The sequence below is a fragment of the Phyllostomus hastatus genome, unplaced genomic scaffold (assembly GCF_019186645.2).
Source record: "Phyllostomus hastatus isolate PE091 unplaced genomic scaffold, TTU_PhHast_1.1 phas_contig_40, whole genome shotgun sequence".
Lineage (NCBI taxonomy): Eukaryota > Metazoa > Chordata > Mammalia > Chiroptera > Phyllostomidae > Phyllostomus > Phyllostomus hastatus.
Window position 1 is genome coordinate 21,679,854 of NW_025333872.1, and position 18,366 is coordinate 21,698,219.

The 18,366-nt window shown below is 36.3% G+C and overlaps 1 protein-coding gene across 6 annotated transcripts in view; it reads left to right on the top strand.

Moving 5' to 3' along the window:
- PHF3 (PHD finger protein 3) overlaps positions 1 to 18,366 on the top strand; it is a 78,231-nt gene that overhangs the window by 46,560 nt on the left and 13,305 nt on the right. For all 6 annotated transcript variants that reach the window (XM_045842612.1, XM_045842614.1, XM_045842615.1 and 3 more), the window contains 6 exons: positions 3,055 to 3,238; positions 6,716 to 6,863; positions 6,946 to 7,102; positions 8,268 to 8,384; positions 10,460 to 10,591; positions 11,383 to 11,518. In XM_045842612.1, the coding sequence (XP_045698568.1) occupies positions 3,055 to 3,238; positions 6,716 to 6,863; positions 6,946 to 7,102; positions 8,268 to 8,384; positions 10,460 to 10,591; positions 11,383 to 11,518 (874 nt within the window). The remainder of the gene's footprint in view (positions 1 to 3,054; positions 3,239 to 6,715; positions 6,864 to 6,945; positions 7,103 to 8,267; positions 8,385 to 10,459; positions 10,592 to 11,382; positions 11,519 to 18,366) is intronic.

Genomic DNA, 18,366 nt, shown 5'->3' on the forward strand with positions numbered 1-18,366 from the left:
CTCACTAATGTATTCTTTTGTTATTTAAGAAGTTTTTGTAAACTGATTATTAGAATTTGAAATTTCTCCTTAGGTTTTATTGTTCTAGTGCACATTTTAAAATTTTTCTATAAAAATGGATGGATTTTTAAATATTTAAAATATTTGGCTATTTTGGTGAAACCAGGTAGCGACATCTTCAAGAATATACAGATCTTATTTATTAAGGTCTTTCTGCTATTTCTAGTCCCTCGTTTGGTATTTTGATTTTCTGTGGTAGAGGAGGTGTGTGTAATCTTGTGGTGTGAAGTGTAAATTGTGTATACTGATAAAATTTATTCTCTGATAGTTCTTTTTTGTGTAATTTTTTTCCATTACCATTTATTATCCCCATACCTTCTTCTGCTTCCACCCACCTCCTCCCCGAATCCCTACACTGTTGTCTCTGTCCATGAGTCCTTTTTCCTTGACCTTGCCACCCTTTAACCTCCCAAGGGGAGGTTAACCAATAACTGTCCCCCACCAATAACTGTCATCCTGCTCCGTATGGGTCTATCTCTGTTTTTCTTCTTAGTTCATGTTGTTCATTAGATTCCACATAAATCACATGGTATTTGTATTTATCTGACTGGCTTATTTCACTTATACTGATAAAAATGTCTTCTAATCTATAAACTACATTTGACATTTTTTTTAAGATTTATTTATATTTAGAGGGAGGGGAAGGGCGGGAGAAAGAGGGAGAGAAATATCAATGTGCATTTGCAATGTGCAATGTGCATTTGCCTCTTGTGTGCCGCCCCCCCCCCCCCCAGGGACCCAAGCCAGCAACCCAGGCATGTGCCCTGACTGGAAATCAAACCAGGAACCCCTTAGTTTGCAGGCTGGTACTCAATCCACTGAGCCACACCAGCCAGGGCACATTTGGCATTATTTTCAAGTAGAAGAGTTATTTTCTCTGTAAGGAAGAGTAATCTTTTTTAAAAAAAAATTAATTTATTTTTAGAGAGAGGAGAAGGGAGAGAGTCAGAGAGGGAGAGAAACACCAATGTGTGGTTGCCTCTCATGCACTCCTAACTGGGGACCCAGCCCACGACTCCGGCATGTGCCCTGACTGGGAATCAAACTGGTGACTTCTTGGTTCATAGGCCAGCACACAATCCACTGAGCCACACCCACCAGGGCAGGAAAAGTACTCTTAATTTGTTTTATCTTTGTCCCAGTATTTGCTTGGAACCCTCACCTCATAATTTTTCTTTTAAAATGTGAGAAGTTGTCAGTTTTTCTTCATTCTTATATGTTTAGCTACCTTATAAAAGTATTTTCTAAATGGAAATCGTAAAATATTTAGTAAATTATAGGAGCAGTGTATAGAGGACACAGCACTTTAGCTGATTAAATTTTCTTTATTTTCATTGTCTACCTTTTTATTACTGTTGATTTTTCTAATTGATTTATTGTTCTTACAGATGGTGCTGAGAGGGAAACATAGTGCCAGCAAATGTATGTGGTTAGGTATAATGATCCAAAAGACAGTGACTATGAGTTGTAGAGTTGGAAGGAACCTTGAAAATCTTTTAGTCCAATCATTCAGGTTTAAGAGCATAAACATGTTTTCTCCGAAATCTCTATTACTTAGAAACTCAGTTTTTTCAGACTCTCCTTACATGACAAATATGGATTAGGTTCCAGTGTGCCAAATCCTTATGGTATCCACTGTTTTCTGTCTGCCAAGACTTTTCTGAGAATCAGATTATGTCCTCCTGACATATGCTGTTGCTTTGTCCATTGATTTGATTAAAACGAAAGTAGTTGATAATACAGAACTGAAAGCTCCATTGAGAAGAATTTGTAAAACACCTTTGGAAAGCTTCTATTTATTATTATTGTCACTTCTTGGGTACAGTTTCTTGGTCATTCAGAAATATGGCTCATTGTTTTATCATTTAGCTGAATTGTCTCCATCTTGTCTAAAAAGGACATTAAAAAATCACTGATATTGTAAATGTTTTGAGAAACCACCCCCCATTCAGAAAAAGAATTGTTTAGTCTGGTTTTGTAAATTCATGTGCTATCCAAGTCGTTACTGCTTCCTTTTTGATGCACTGTTGAATCTTTAGACTTGTTTAATTTTAGTTTATGAAATCTGCTTTTTAAATATCACTTATTATCCCTAGATTTTATGTTGAATTATTTATTGAGTTCCTACTGTATGCCAAGCCTGGCACCAGACTTGGTTATATAGCACTGATTGAAATAAGCACCTGCTGTCAAGTGAATCTAGTTGGAGAGGTAGAAAATAAGTTAAAAAAATTTAAAAGATTTCTAGTTTGGAGAAAATCAGTTTTTATATGTATTCTGTCTTAAAACCTATGATTATATGTCTATACACATTGTCCTTCCCTATCTTTAAAACACTAGTGTGATGTGAATCATTTCTCCCAAGGGTCTCAGAATGCTGGTTTCACCACCAGTACTTTGTGGATTATATTAGGACAAGACTAGCAGGTGTCCTAGGTACCATGACAGTTTGTTCTATGTCATGGGAATTAAAATTGCCAATTTGTACTGAGAACTTAAACTGATATACTTATTATAAGTGAATGGAATTTCATTTGCTTTAAAAAATAGTGAAAATGTAGGTAACTTATTTCTCCACAATTTCTCCCTCCTTTTCCCACACCCATAGCCAACTAAGAGAACTCTTATCTTATATCTAATAAGTTTTTTTCTAATATTTGTTGTTGAGAACACGATCTCTATTTTTTAGTTTTCCTTTATATAGGAGAGCCAAATAGGCTATTATGTGTTTTGTAGAAAACAGATGCTTAACAAATGGATTTTGAATGAAAGAGTGATTTTTCTTTTTGGTAATAATTAAGAATTATTTTTGTACATCTTTAAAAAAAACACTTGAACAGTTATTGGGCTAAAGAATTGAGTATGTTTGGTATTGTAATAGACTGTAATACTAATTAGTTTTAATTTTTTTATCTAGATCTCTTGAGGCTTGCTTTATGTTTAAAGATAGTGTAATAGTTTTAATTCTAATGAACTAAATATTATTTTTTCCAGGAATCTGGTGAAGGCAAAAACTCATCAGATGGTAGAGATAGTGAAATGAAAAAATGGCAGCTAGCTCCCCTTCGGAAAATGGGACAATCAGCATTACCTCGGAGATCCTCAGAAGAAAAAAGTGAAAAAGTACCAAAAGATTCTACAGCTGTTATTTGTACAGGAGAAAGAGCTTCAAAACTAGGTAGTGAGATTAATAGAAGTTATTATATACCAATATATTTATATTTTGTTTCCTATATGATTAGTATATTTAGGGAAATTTTAAAAATTTAACATTTTAATGTTAATAAAAATAGTTTTGATGGCTAATCATACTCGAAATTAAAAACTGCCTCTAAATACTAACGAACTTAATCAGCATCTTGCCCTTATGGCACTTAAATACCAATGGGAGAAGAAAGAAATGTAGACAAGAAAATGGTATGCTGTTTTACAGAATTTAGACACTATGAAGAAAAATCAGAGTAATGGGATAGAGCCACAGTTGAGGAGAGTGGTAGGAGTTTGCTTTGGAATGTAGATGAGATTTGAAAGGATGTGAAGTTGTTTGGAGGAAAGACTGGGTAGGTGGCACAACCAGTCTGAAGGCTTTGAGGTAGAAACATTCTTGTATTTGAGGAGCAAGAAAGCAACTGTAGAGTGATTGGAAGGTAATATATGAGGACTTGAACAGTGTTAGAAGATGAATTCAGTGTTAGAAGATGAAAATTATGTAGGCACTTTGACACCATGATGGAGTTTGTGTGTTTGTGTAATATACTCTTTAAAATTTTCACAGAGGATATGTTTCTTGATTTTGGCGGGCGGGGTGGGAGGAGAGGGAAAGAAAATATTGTTGAGAGAGAAAAATCCATCTGTTCCCTACTGCGTGCTCCCTGACTGGGAATGGAACCTGTAACCTAGGTGTGTGCCATAACCAGGGATCAAACCTGCAACCTAGGTATGTGTCCTCATCAGGGATCGAACCTGCAACCTTTTGATGTACTGAACAATGCTCCAACAACTGAGCCACCTGGCCAGTTGGATATTTTATTCTGAATATCATGGGAAAGCTTTATAGAGTATTTTGTACAAGGGAATGATGAATCACTATGGTTTTTCTATTGGGACTGGACTGTAAAAGGAGGACGGGCGAGGAGGAGGGTAGACCATTTAGGAATCTGTAGCAGTGTCCAAGGAAAGAAATGATGGTAGCTTGGAACAGGTACAGTGGAGGTAGTAAGAAGTGGTCAGAGTCAGATATATTTTACAGTAGAGTAGGCAGAACTTGCTGATGGATTAGACATACATAGGTGAAGGAGAGAGAGTCTGAATAGATGATTAGGTAAATGTTGGTGCTGTTTACTTAGATGAGAAAGATAAGAAGATTTGGGGAGGGGTATTGAAAAATTATGATTTGGGCATTTTAACTTGAGATGCCTATTAGGTATCCAGGTGCAGAATGTTTGAATAAACCTTTGGCTGATGAGCATGGAGCTTAGAGAAGGCTTTGGGGGATGGTATATAAATTTGGGATTTATCAGTTTGTTAGTAATTTAAAATCATGAACTTAGATATAAACAGCTACAGTAATGAAGAGACCAAAGCAGAGCCCTTGGGGTGCATCAGCATTTAGAAGTTGGGAAGAACAGGAGAGATGGCCTGAGGTAAGAGAAGTAAGAGACCATGGTGGTCTGGAAGCCAGATGAAGTTACCTAAAGGAAGAAATGATTGACTGTGTCAGATGCTGTCTGGTCTTGACATCTAATAACATGAACACAGGTTGTTAAACATGTGGTTTAGTGAGATTATTGGTGACCTTTATTAGAATGATTTTGGTGAAGCAGTGGGAACAATAGCCAACTATAGTGGCATACAAAAGAATAGAGAGCAAGGGACTGAAAATATTGATTACTGGTAACTCCTTCAAGGAATTTTGCTGTTAAAGGAAAGGAAATGGTGTGGTAGCTGTAGGTGGATATGGGGTCTAGGACTTGAAAAATGATTCAGTAGAGAGAGAATTTGGTGATAATAGAAGAGATTATGTGATAGTTGAGGTTTAAAAATCCGCACATGAGATGAGAGGGTAGGATCCACATTAGAAGGGTTAGGTCATAAAACGGAAGATTGTATGTGGTAGGAAGGAAACATGTAGGTTGATTTAGTGATGGGAAGATGTGATAACTAACATTTTTCTGTTCTCTCAGTAAAAATATGAAGTGAGAAAATTAAATGAGGTTCAAATTGGGGAAGGAGGTAGTGTTGGTTTGAGAAGAGGGGAGAAAATGTGTAAAATAGATGTTTTGGAAAGTGGGAGAGCAAATTTACCAGGAAATTTTAATTGAATTGGGGCAGCAGATTGAGTATGTACTTGAGATTTGTGGTTTATAAATGTAAATTGAAACTGTCTGCACCAGTGCATAATTTTCTCATTACCTTCAGCTGTTTGTAGGCTAGTGGGTGGAGGATTGGCTTTCTTCACTGGGGTTGTGTTTTGCCACTGCAGATAAAGACAGAGAATAAGGTGTTAGGGAGTGGTAATAGTGTTGGACTATTTGATCAGAGTTGGTTATAATGGAAAATGAGAGCATGAATGGTAGAGTGATCAATTTAAGAGTTTTAGGATTGAGGAGATTCTAGAATAATTAAATGAGCTAGTATGAGAGGAGGTCAGTTAGTGGCATGTTTGACATTGAGATTTTGAAGGTGCAAATGAATTAGTAATGATGGATTGAAAAATCATTTGAGAAAAGCTTAACATTCAAATTACAATATTAATCAAGTACAGTAGTTTCAAAACCAGAGGAGATTCATCAGTTTTTGTGGCGGTAGTAAAATCATTAAATTATTTGCTCACTTAATAAGTTCAGGCCAAATTTCTTAAATGCCATATTTTGTTGTGTATAATGTACACCCACTTTTTTGGGCCAAACTTTCAGGAAAAAAACCTTTCATTTTAATTTATTCATTTCAGTTTCGTACGTACTAATGTTTAGATACTTCATGTTTTTGTATTATAAAGGAATTTTAGCATTTATTTTTGAACATATTATGGTAGTACTATGCATGTGTAATGTGCATCCTTATTTTCCCTCAAAAATTTGGGCAGAAAGTGCATATTAGGCACAGGAAAATATGGTAGTTTTATAAAATTTTTATTTTTATTTCTTTAATTTCTTAATAGTTTATTTTTATTATCTTTTTTCCTTTACCATTTACCCCCCTTATACCTTCTTCTACCTCCACCCACCCATTAAATAGTTTTTCAGAAGTGAATTAATGTATATGTGTGAAAAGTAACTAGCTTTAAAAACCATTATCTAAAATGGAAAAGGGGATATATAGTTTTTGACTTGAGGGCCATGTTTTAGTCACTCAGTTTCTAATTAAAATTTGTTTAAATTTGTTTCTTGTTTTTCAAACTTGAGGTGTAAATAATATATAAGTTTTAGGTGTATAGCATAATGATTTGATAGCCCTATATACTATGAAATGATCATTCCAGTAAGTGTACTTAACATCTGTTTCCATATGTAGATTTAAAATGTCAAGAATATTTCCATGTGGAGTAGGTAGAAATTTCTAAGTAGTGATTTTTAATCAATTTTGTTTATAAACTTATGTTTTAAAAAGAAAAGTTTTTAGAAATATTATGTGTTCTGGTATTTATTTAAATTAGGTACTCAAGAGAAGCAAGAGATAAAGAAGAAGAAAACTGAAAAAGGAATGACTAACGTGCATCCTCCTGCTGCTGCTACTGCCAAGCCTTCTGCAGATCAGATCAGACAAAGTGTCAGACATTCTCTCAAAGACATTCTTATGAAAAGGTAACACATATTATTATTGTAGAATATTGAATAATGTATGCTTCACGTATTTGAAAAATAATTGAATTATTCTAATTTTAAGACTTACAGACTCAAATTTGAAGGTACCAGAGGAAAAGGCAGCAAAAGTTGCCACAAAAATTGAAAAAGAGCTTTTCTCTTTTTTTCGGGACACAGATGCTAAATATAAGAACAAATATAGAAGTTTGATGTTCAATCTGAAAGATCCTAAAAACAATGTAAGTGTTTTGTTCTGTTCATAGATATTTATGCTTCCAATTTTCCTGAATATATAGGGATTTAAGATTGCAATACAAGAAATCTGTAATTTCTTGGAGTGAGAGCTTAGAATTTTAGTAATCTTTTGCTACTGAATTGAGTTCTGCTTAGGGGTGAATAATAATATAGAAGTCTATTAACATATAAGTACTAAATCTGTCCTTAACCTGATTTATGTGTGTTTTCTTTATGCCCCTTGTTTAATCCAGTTTGTTTAAAAATTCACATGTATTCTTCAAAACTATTAAGGTAAAATTGATAATACTGTATTAATACTTCTGATTTAAATCTGAAAATAGCTACATTCCTTAAAATAAATTGCCTTTAGATAAAAAACAAAACTATTTTAAGACATTTTTATTAACTAAACGTGACTTTAGTCTTAAATATCCTTTAGCAATGGAGTAAAATCTTAATCTTTCCTGGGATTTCTTGTTTGTAAATTAGAGGGAATCTAGAAAGCTGTCTGTGTTTGTGTAGATGCAAACTCCTTGCATATTTATCGAAGTTTTACAAGTTTTTCACATAAGTATTAGCAGTCTGTCAGTTTGTATAATTATATTAGCTATAGCATGTGATTTAGGTATTTTGTTGAAGTATTCTAATAGCTACTTAAGAGGATTCTACAGTGTATAATCTTCCATTATGGTCCAGGAAATCAGTTTCCTCAATAAGTGAATATTTCCTTTAGGTGTCTTTTTTGCAGTTGGTTCTTCACTCTGGAGTTCCTTCCAAGCCTGTTAGGACTTAAACATATGAAATCTTAAAAATATGAAAGACATGACATTAAGTAAAGTTCACTTATGCAGCAGTACTTTTTCTGTTATGACAGTGTGTCCTTGGGAAGAGTTAATACAGCTTTGAGATAGATGTTGTAATGGTTCCAGTATACATACTTCCTCATAATGTATTGATTTTTATATGAAGTGTGTATTTTGTTGCCTTAGGTAATAAGTTCCTAGGCTGTAAAGCTGTCATTCTTCTTGTAGTAGGTAATATGTAGATCATAAAACATTTGTAAATTAGGTTTTAAAATTGCATCTTTCTTTATCATAAATTTCTGTATAGCAGCTTTTCTTTATTTTGAAAATGTTTTTTCCCTTTCCCATTTTAAAATACTTCCAGATATTATTTAAAAAAGTGCTGAAAGGAGAAGTAACCCCTGATCATCTTATAAGAATGAGTCCAGAAGAACTAGCTTCTAAAGAGTTAGCTGCTTGGAGACGAAGAGAAAACAGACATGTAAGATTATTTATGAATATGTGTTTGACTCTATTAAAACCTATATTCCCAGTTATGTACCTCCCTTAACTTTGTCTTAAATTCTGTCTTGTTTTTCCTGATCTCTGCTGTATTCATTTTCTCAAGTTACCAGGTTACATAAATGCTTTGTGTTTCATTATATAATTTGTAAATCAGAAGGATGGAAAAATAGGCATGTCTTTTTTTTTTTTTTTAAGATTTTATTTATTTATTTTTTAGAGGGGAAGGGAAGGAGAAAAAGAGGGAGAGAAATATCAGTGTGTGGTTGCCTCTTGCATACCCCCTACTGGGGACCTGGCCCACAACCCAGGAATGTACCCTGACTGGGAATCCAACTGGCGACCCTTTGGTTTGCAGGCTGGCACTCAATCCACTGAGCCACACCAGCCAGGGAAAATAGGCATATCTTAATCACATCTGCATTTTTTAGAAACCCAGTTTGAAGATATGAATATTGGTAATTTTCAGAGCCATATTAAGTCAGAATGAAAATTTTGCAGGTTTATGTTCCCTAGTTCAAAGTTTCAAATACCAAAAGCTCTGAAAAATGCTTTATTTTTGTAATACATTTATTGATAAAATCTGACCTGAATTGTCGTGTCTAATGTTTACATTCACAGAAATGTTTTGTATTTAAGTAGTGCTGTCTTAAACATAACTGGAATGTCACATAACACATATAATATGTGCGCCATATTACATTTTTGAAACTAAAAAATTCTGAAAGTCACTGATGCCAAGAGTTTCTGTTGAAGGTTGTGATCTTGAAATACCTTTGAAGATTTAAGTGAATATGTGCCATAAGAGTTATTTGACAATGAGATAACCACATCATCCATTATTTTTATTACAATGGCCTCAGAATATTAGCCCTGTATTCTAGAAAGTACTGGTTACTTATAGTTCATATTAACTCTACATGAGTTACCTGATTCTTTTCTCCAAAGTACTTATCTTCATCTTAGGTATTAATCCTCCAAGTAGTTCTTCTGTCAAATCTAGTTTGAAGCACCAGAGGCTTTGATTTGATATATTATACTTATTCACATATTTTTTTCACTTTCACTCTGTGTAATTTCTCCTGTAATTTTCTTTTGAAAATATTGTCTCCTCTTCCTCCTCCTTCTTTTCTTCTTCTTCCTTCTTCTTCCTTCTTCTTCCTCCTCCTTCCTCCTCCTTCTTTCTTCTTTCTTCTTCATATTCCAAATATGCACACGCCTATCTTCTTTGAAACTGTGCCTGCAAGTATCATCTGCATTGGACACCAGCTTATTTTATCTTTAGATCATATACCTGACTTTTTTTCTTTAAAGAATGATTTGTACTTAACAAAGGAGAGATAAATGACCAGACCCATGTTTACCTTCTTTAAGCCAGTCCATTCTCAGTTAGCTTTTACTAGTTCTTGCTACACTTAATTAATTGTTGAGCTTTTTCAGCTGTGAGTTATCTGATAATTTTTGGTATTTGAGTAAAGTCCATACTGTTTTGGAGGATGTTAACGAACTTCAAGTTAGGAATCTAAGTGGAAGTTAGTTTTCATTTCCCTGTGGCAGTTACTAAAATACTAAATCAGAAGGCAGATTTTAAATATAAATATCATGTTTCATTACTTTACAAATTATATTGTACTTCATTTGCCTCAAGTTAATGTACATATGAGCTTCTCAAGGCTAAGGCATAGGTTCTGCTTCTTCTATACCCAACATTAAAAATCGTCTCTGGCATATGTAGGTACTCAGATGTTTGTTTGAGATACTACCTAAAGATTAAAAATCAGCCATGATGATGTTTTTATTGTTTAAAGACTTTATTTATTTTTAGAGAGAGGGAAAGGGAAGGAAACAGAGAAGGAGAGAAACATCAATGTGTGGTTGCCTCTCATGTGCCCCTCCTGGGGACCTGGCCTGAAACCCAGGCATGTGCCATGACTGGGGATTGAACCAGTGACCCTTTGGTTTACAGCCTGTGCTCAATCCACTGAGCTACACCAGCCAGGGAAAAAATAGGTATTTTTAATTGTGAAGTAATTTTTTAAAAGTATTTCCTGTTAGACCATAGAGATGATTGAGAAAGAGCAGAGAGAAGTGGAAAGACGACCAATCACAAAAATAACTCATAAAGGTGAAATAGAAATTGAGAGTGATGCTCCAATGAAAGAACAGGATGCAGCCATGGAGATTCAGGTAAGATAATAAAAATGTATTTTTTATAGTGCTCAAAGCATGCAGATTCAGAAAAGGTTTATTTGCTTAATGTTCTTAAAATAGAAGGATTTTTAAAAATTTATATATTTTAAAGCAGTCTGTTTTTTTAGTTGAGCAGTTTTCTGGGAGTGTTTAAAGTATCGTTTCTCTGTATGTAGTGTACAGACTATCTGCATCATGGGCATCTGTGAAGCACTTGTTAAAATGTGTATTCCTGCGGCCTCAATGATTTAGTGAATTCCTTAGTAGGCCTTGAAATTTTGGAGTGCTTCTTAGGCTGACTATAGTTTGAGAGCTGGTGCAGCTTATTTTTAAATGTCAGTGAAGAAATATATGAAATCTTGTTAGATGCATCGAAGAAAGAAGAATGTTTAAGTTTTTCTCTATTTTAAGTCATTATCTAAACATTCATTTTTAAAAAAGATTTTATTTATTTATTTTTAGAGAGGGAAAGATGGGGGAGAAAAAGAGGGAGAGAAACATCAATGTGTGGTTGCCTCCCATGCACCCCACACTGGGGACCTGGTCCGCAACCCAGGCATGTGTCCTGAGTGGGAATTGAACTGGTGACTTTTTGGTTTGCAGGCCGGCACTCAATTCACTAAGCAGACACACCAGCCAGGGCTATTTGTTTAAAGGAATAGTGAGAAACAGTCTATAAATGGAACAGTTTCATTTTGGAAAAATGTCAGTATGAAATATAAGTTGGTTTTAATCATTGAGATCAAATTTTATCAGTTGAAACTAACTTTTACTCTAACTTCTGTTAGGAACATGCAGGTAATAAGTCATTGGAAAAGACCGAAGGATCTGAAAAACAAAAAGAAGAGGTTGACTCCATGTCTAAAGATACCACCAGTCAACACAGACAACATCTATTTGATCTAAACTGCAAAATTTGCATAGGTAAGTGGAAATTTTTCTATCTATAATGTTGCTTTCATTTGGAAAGGGGCTTATTTTTATTTGTAATTTAAGTAGGTTTTTGTTTTTCCAGTATTGGTGGTGTGAAGGATCCACCTATTCCCTTTGAAGCGTAGCACATTTTTTTTTTTGTGACTGTTCTTCAGGGGTGATGTGTAATTTGATATTATAGTATACTTACTATCTAGAATCAAATCTGTTATGTAAGAACAGGGTCAAATGACTAAAATTAAACAGACATCAGAAATTGTTGGCAGTGATGAATGGTACTGTCATTTACTAAGTAGAGGAGTGAAATAATACTCGTATTATTATATATAACAAATGACAAATCAGAAATTATCTTTTCTCTAGTATTTTTATCTTGGATCATTCATTTAATAAATACTGAGTTCTTACTCCCTGCCAGGTACTTTGCTGGTGTAGGGACAATCATGGTGAAAAAGTCAGATGTTACCGGGCTTTAAGAGAAAATGTAGTATAATGGGAAAGACAGGCAGGTGATGATTTGAGTTACAAAATTACAGTTGTTATAAATGTATTTAGATAGCAGAAAGACCTAGCCTAGACTGCAAGGTTAGGGGGTTTTGTCTGAGGAATTTACATTTAAGGTGAGACACAAAGGTTGAGAACTATGCGGAGAGAGAAAGACCATTCTAGGTACTGGGAATGGCAGTGAGCTTGAATTGAATTCAAGGAGGAGAAAGGCACTCAGAAATCAGATTTCGTGGTATCTTATAGCCATTGCTTTTCTTTTTCTTAAATTTTTTAAGTTTATTAATTTTACTTTTAATTTAAAATATTTAATTTTTTTTGAGGTGCAACTGTTTAAATTGCATTTTTTCTGTTAACCATTTATCCCTTTTATAACCTCTTCCACTGCTAACCTTCCCTCCCACCCACCACCCCTGTCACCACGTTGTTGTCAGTGTCCATGAGTCCTTTTTTGTTTTTTTGCTTGGTTCTTCCACCCTGGCACCAAGCAGAGCTGTCAGCATGCTCTTTATCTGAGTTTGTCTCTGTTTTGCTTATTAGTTCAGTTCATTAGATTCCACATACTAGTGAAATCATACAACATTTGACTTTATTTGACTGGCTTATTTCACTTAGCATAATGTTCTCCAGGTCCATCCATGCTGTTGCAAAAGGTAGAATTTTCTACTTTTTTATGGCTGAGTAGTAGTCTGTTGTGTATATGGACTGTAGTTGTTTCATCTACTTATCTACTGATGGATACTTGGGCTACTTCCAAATCTTGGCGATTTTTAATGGCGCTGCATTGAACATAGGGGTGCTTATATTCTTTTGAATTAGTGTCTTGGGGGGTCCCTTCAGATAAATTTCCAGAAGTGGAATCGCTGGGTCATAAGGCAGTTCCATTTTTAATTTTTTGAGGTATCTCCATACTGCTTTCCACAGTGGCTGCACCAGTCTGCTTTACCACCAGCAATGCAAAATGGTTTCTCTTTCTCCACATCCTCACCAGCACTTGTTTGTTGATTTATCGATGATAGCCATTCTGACACTTGTGAGATGGTATCTCATTGTGGTTATTTTTTTTAAATTCTTTTTTTCTTTAAGATTTTATTTATTTACTTTTAGAGGGGAGAGGAGGGAGAAAGAGAAGGAGTGAAAAAAATCAATGTGCAAGAGATATATGGATCATTTGCCTCACACACAACCCATCCGGGGACCTGGCCCACAACCCAGGCATATACCCTGACTGGGAATTGATCCAGTGACTCTTCAGCTTGAAGGGCAGCACTCAATCTGCTGAGCCATACCAGCCAGGGCTCATTGTGGTTTTAATATACATTTCTCTGATGATTAGTAACATTGAGCATCTTTTCATACATGCATTGGTCATCTGTATGTTCTTTCTGGAAAAGTTCTATTCAGGTCCTTTGCCCATTTTTAATTGGATTTTTTTTTTTTTAATGTTGAGTTTTGTAAGTTCTTTATAAATTTTGGGTATTAACACCTCACCATATGTATTGGCAAATATGTTCTTCCATTCTATGGGTTGTCTTTTTTTTTTTAATGATGTTTTCCTTTGCTGTGCAAAACTTTCAGTTCAATGTAGTTCCATTTATTTATTTTTTCTTTTATTTTTGTTGCCTGGAAAATATATCTACAAGCAGTGTCTCATATTTTTATGCTTATGTTTTCTTCTAGAATTATTATGGTTTTGGGTGTAACATTTAAGTCTTTAATCCATTTTGAATTTATTCTTGTGGGTGGTATATGAAGGTGGTCTAGTTTTATTTTTCTGCATGTATCTATCCTGTTTTCCCAACACCATTTATTGAATAAAATATCTTTAGCCTACTTAATCTAGCCTGCTTTTAATTCCTTCTACTGTGTTCTTTATTTTAGATATTGTATTCTTCGTTTCTTTGTGACTCTTATTGATAGTTTTTGTGTCCTTTTTCATGCTGGTGTAATTTTGCAGTACGTTCCTTATAGCTTCCCTGGAGTTCTTTGTAGTTCTCACCAAGTTCATTGAGCATCCTTATAAGCATTATTTTGAACTCAATGTCTGATGGTTTGTGTGCCCCAGTTTCACTTATCACTCTTTCTGGAGATTTCCTCCTTTCTTTCTGATTAGGGGTTATTTCTTTGTCTCCCCATTTAAGGTGACTCTTTTTATTTCTGCTTCGTAGATTGATCTGCTTTGACTCTCTGTCTTCATGGTGTGATTTCTGTGATAGGAAATCTGTGACATTCAGTGATGCAGTCTCCTTGATGCTCTTGGGCTGCCTTTTATGTCATTTATAGGGGCTCTCTGGTTGTAATTGGGTTTTGGTTTTGGGTTGTTCTTTGGTGGGTCCTTCCCTCTGGCTGGCTGACTGAGAATCACTCCGCCCACTACATCTTGTATGCTGTTGTATAGGTGCTGCTAGAACAAAACCAAACAGCCCAGGAAACAAACCCACACTTGCAAAATTAACCCCCACAAGCAATCACAATATCAACTGCAAATGAGCCAGTGTTACCATATTTTGCTGTGTATATAATGTACACCCATATTTTGGGTCTAAACTTTCAGGGAAAAATTCTTTCATTTTAGTTTTTCAATTCAATTATGTATTTATTTATATTTAGAAACAAAACCGATTATCATTTTCCTGGGTATTACTTTGCATAGGGATATCATTATTGCTTTCTAGAGTTATACTTTGAATGCATAAGTAGAAATAAAAACTAAAAACATTTATATAGATACAGAATTAGGACTACTCATGTATAATGTGCATTCTTATTTTTCCCCTATAGTTTGGGCCAAAAAGTGTACATTATACATGGTAAAATACAGTGATGAAGGTATTAAGAGATTAAACTATTACAAGAAAGGAAAAAGGAATATGAGAGGACTAACTGAAAGAAAAATTATTTTTGAGAGAGTAGAGGGAGGAGTAATAAGAGTAGGGAGTAAGGACATGAGAAAGAGAATGAAAATTTATCTTGTAAATGAAAAAGGGAGGGAAGAAGGTGGAATGGAGTAAGAGAAGGGAATCATATATTACTCATTTTAAACAGAAAATAAAAAAGTTTTTTTGCAAAACGGTAGAGAAGAAAAAAGAAATAGGAACCAAATGGAGAAAAAGATCCAGAGCAACGTCAACAACAATTAGCAAAGAGTAATATAGGTGGGAGGGGAATAAGAGGGGAAAAAAGAAAGAAATCAATCTCAAGAGATGTCTAGAGGAAAGAGAAGTGATTTTGAGATGATAGAAAGAGAAGGAATACTAAAAGTGAGAAATGAAAACCAGGCTAAGACAAGGAAAATTTAAAACGAAAAAAAGAAAGGGCAGGAGGAAGGCAAAATGGAGTAGAGGAGAATGGTAGCATTTGAGGTTTGAAGTACAAAAATAGTGAAGATACAGAAATAAAATGGAAAAAATGCAACAAATGATGAGCAAAAATTGGTAAAGTTGTAGAGAGAATAAGAGTATTTTAAGAATGGGAAAAGGAATATGAGGTGACTAATGACAAGAAAAATGGTTTTGAGAGGCCGGAGGGGGCAGAAATAGTAAAGAGTATAGAATGGAAACAAGTTGTAGCAAGAGAAAATAAAATTTAAAATGAAAATAAAAAGAGGAAAGGAAAAATGGTGTAAGAGAATGAAGGAGCAAAATATAAAATTTGAAATAAACTATAATGTAAAAAAACGAGCATCGGGGACTTCCGGCAAGATGGAGGAATAGGTGGAAGCACCATACCTCCTCGCACAACCAGGATTAGAACAACAATAATTTACAGATAGAATAACACTCAGAACTGATAGAGGATTTATCTGAATGGAAGTTGAACAGCCAAGAAGTTGAAGTAGACCCATACATCCAGACTGGCAGGAGACGACGAGCCGGGCGGGCGTGGGGCGGGTGCAGGGCTGGCGCAGGTCGGCGGTGCGCGGAGGTTGGGGAAAATTTGGCGCGAAATCGGCGCGACAGCCATCCAGGGCACAAGAACACAGCGGTGATCCCTGAGTGCGCAAGCTGCGGCTGGCGGACCCAGAGAGGCAGCGATTGTGGATCAGGGCAGAGCTCTCAGCCCAGGATCCCAGAGAAGGGTCTGAGCCCAGGAGAACGGAACTACCGCCATTGTTCCCTCCCGTCCCAGCTCCTGCCCCCACATATAATATCACAATCTAGCGACTGGGGTGCCCAGCCCCAGTGAACACATAAAGCTCCATCCCCCACCATAACAAGAGCGACCAGACCGGAAAAAAAAAAAAGAGAGAGACAGGAAAAGACATAAGACATGTTTCCAACAGAACAGATCAGTCCCCCAGGACTCATCCTTTTGAGCAACCAAGAAATAGCCAATCTGTCAGATGCATAGTTCAAAACACTGGTGATCAGAAAGCTCACGGAATTGGTTGATTTTGGGCGCAATTTAGATGAAAGGATGCAGGTTACCATAAAAGAGATGCAGGAAGATACGCGGAGGAGAGCCAATAGTGAAAGGAAGGAATCTGAGTCTCAAAACAATACAGTGGACCAGAAGGAAGATAGAATCAACCAAACAGGAAAGCATGATGAAATAAGAATTCAAAAAATCAAGGAAAAGCTTAAGAGCATCCAGGACACCTTTAAACGTTCCAACATCCGAATTATAGGGGTACCAGAAGGGGAGGAGCAACAAGTGGAAAAGTTATTTGAACAAATAATAAAGGAGAACTTCCCCAATCTGGCAAAGGAAACAGTCTTCCAAAGAAATCCAAGAAGCTCAGAGAGCCCCAAAGAAGTTGGACCCAAGAAGAAACACACCAAGGCACATCATAATTACATTAGCCAAGGTAAAAACGAAGGAGAGAATCCTAGAAGCAGCAAGAGATAAGGGGACAGTAATCTACAAAGGAGTTTCCATCAGACTGTCAGCTGATTTCTCCAAAGAGACCTTACAGGCAAGAAGGGGCTGGGGAAAAGTATTCCAAGTCATGAAAGACAAGGACCTACATCCCAGATTGCTCTATCCAGCAAAGCTCTCATTTAGAATGGAAGGGAAGATAAAGTGCTTCTCAGTCAAATTAAAGGAGTTCATCATCACCAAGCCCTTATTTTATGAAATGCTAAAAGGACTTATCTAAGAAAAGAAGATAAAGAAAAGACATATATAGTAAAAGGACAGCAAACTCACAATTATTAACAACCACACCTAAAGCAAAACCAAAAGAAACTAAACAACTAGAACAGGAACAGAACCACAGAAATGGAGAGCACATGGAGGGCTAGCAACAGGGCGGTGGGAGGAAGAGAGAGGGGGAAAAGGTATAGAGAATAAGTAGCGTAGAATGTAGGTTGAAAATAGATATGGGTAGGGCAAGAATGGTACGGGAAAGGTAGAAGCTAAAGAACTCATAAGTATGACACATGGACATGAACTAAAGGGGGGGAACGTGGGTGGGAGAGGGGATACAGGGCGGAGGGGAGTGAAGGGGGGAAATGGGACAACTGTAATAGCATAATCAATAAAATATATTAAAAAAAGAAACTATAATGTAAAAACTAGTGACTTAATATGCACAAACTTGAAGGATAAGAAATCAGTGTTTAAAAACTATGCAGGGGAGAAAATAACATAAATTATGAAGAAGAACATGGTGGACTTCATCTCACCAGTTTCTCTTTCTAGATCCGCCCCTGGTTTTGTCAGATGGTGTCCTAGTCTGGTCCTAGGCAGCCTGTTTGGGACTACCAGTGACCCACAGTCTGTGGCTGTCTCCTTCCATTGTTATCTGGTCACTCTGCACTTCGCAGTCCAGGCTTAAGCACCACAGATTGGGTTAGAATAACTCCTAGGGGCAGGGCTATTGCTTCCCCTCAGGCTGATGCCCCTCGTAGGGTGTGGCCTGCCTGAGTAAGATGGCTCTTGTAGTATGGGGGATGACTCAGCACTTGGATCCTGATGGCTGCTCCCCCAGTTCTCTCCCTCAGACCTTCCTCTATTGTCTCTACTCCACTCTGCTCTCAGTTTGCTGGAGCCCAGGGTAAGTGGCTGCAAACTAAATTATCTTCATTGGCCCTTTAAAAGGCTCTCTGTGACTCCAGCTATCTCTTCTTGGCAGAGGGAAGCCTTGCTGCTTTTCACAGCTGGATGTTTTCTAGGTTCCTTTCTTGGCTCTGGTGCTGTAGGCTAGAGAGCCTAGCTTTGGGTTTAGACCCCATACTTCTCAGGGGGACCTTACTCTGGCCGCTGAATTTCCCTCTGGCTCTTCAGCTGCTGCCTGTGGCAGCCCAGCCAGTCCTCTTGGATCTTCTTCATACTCCCTACCAGTCACATGGTGGTGAAGAGGTTTCTTCCGTCTGTCTGCAATTATAAGGCTT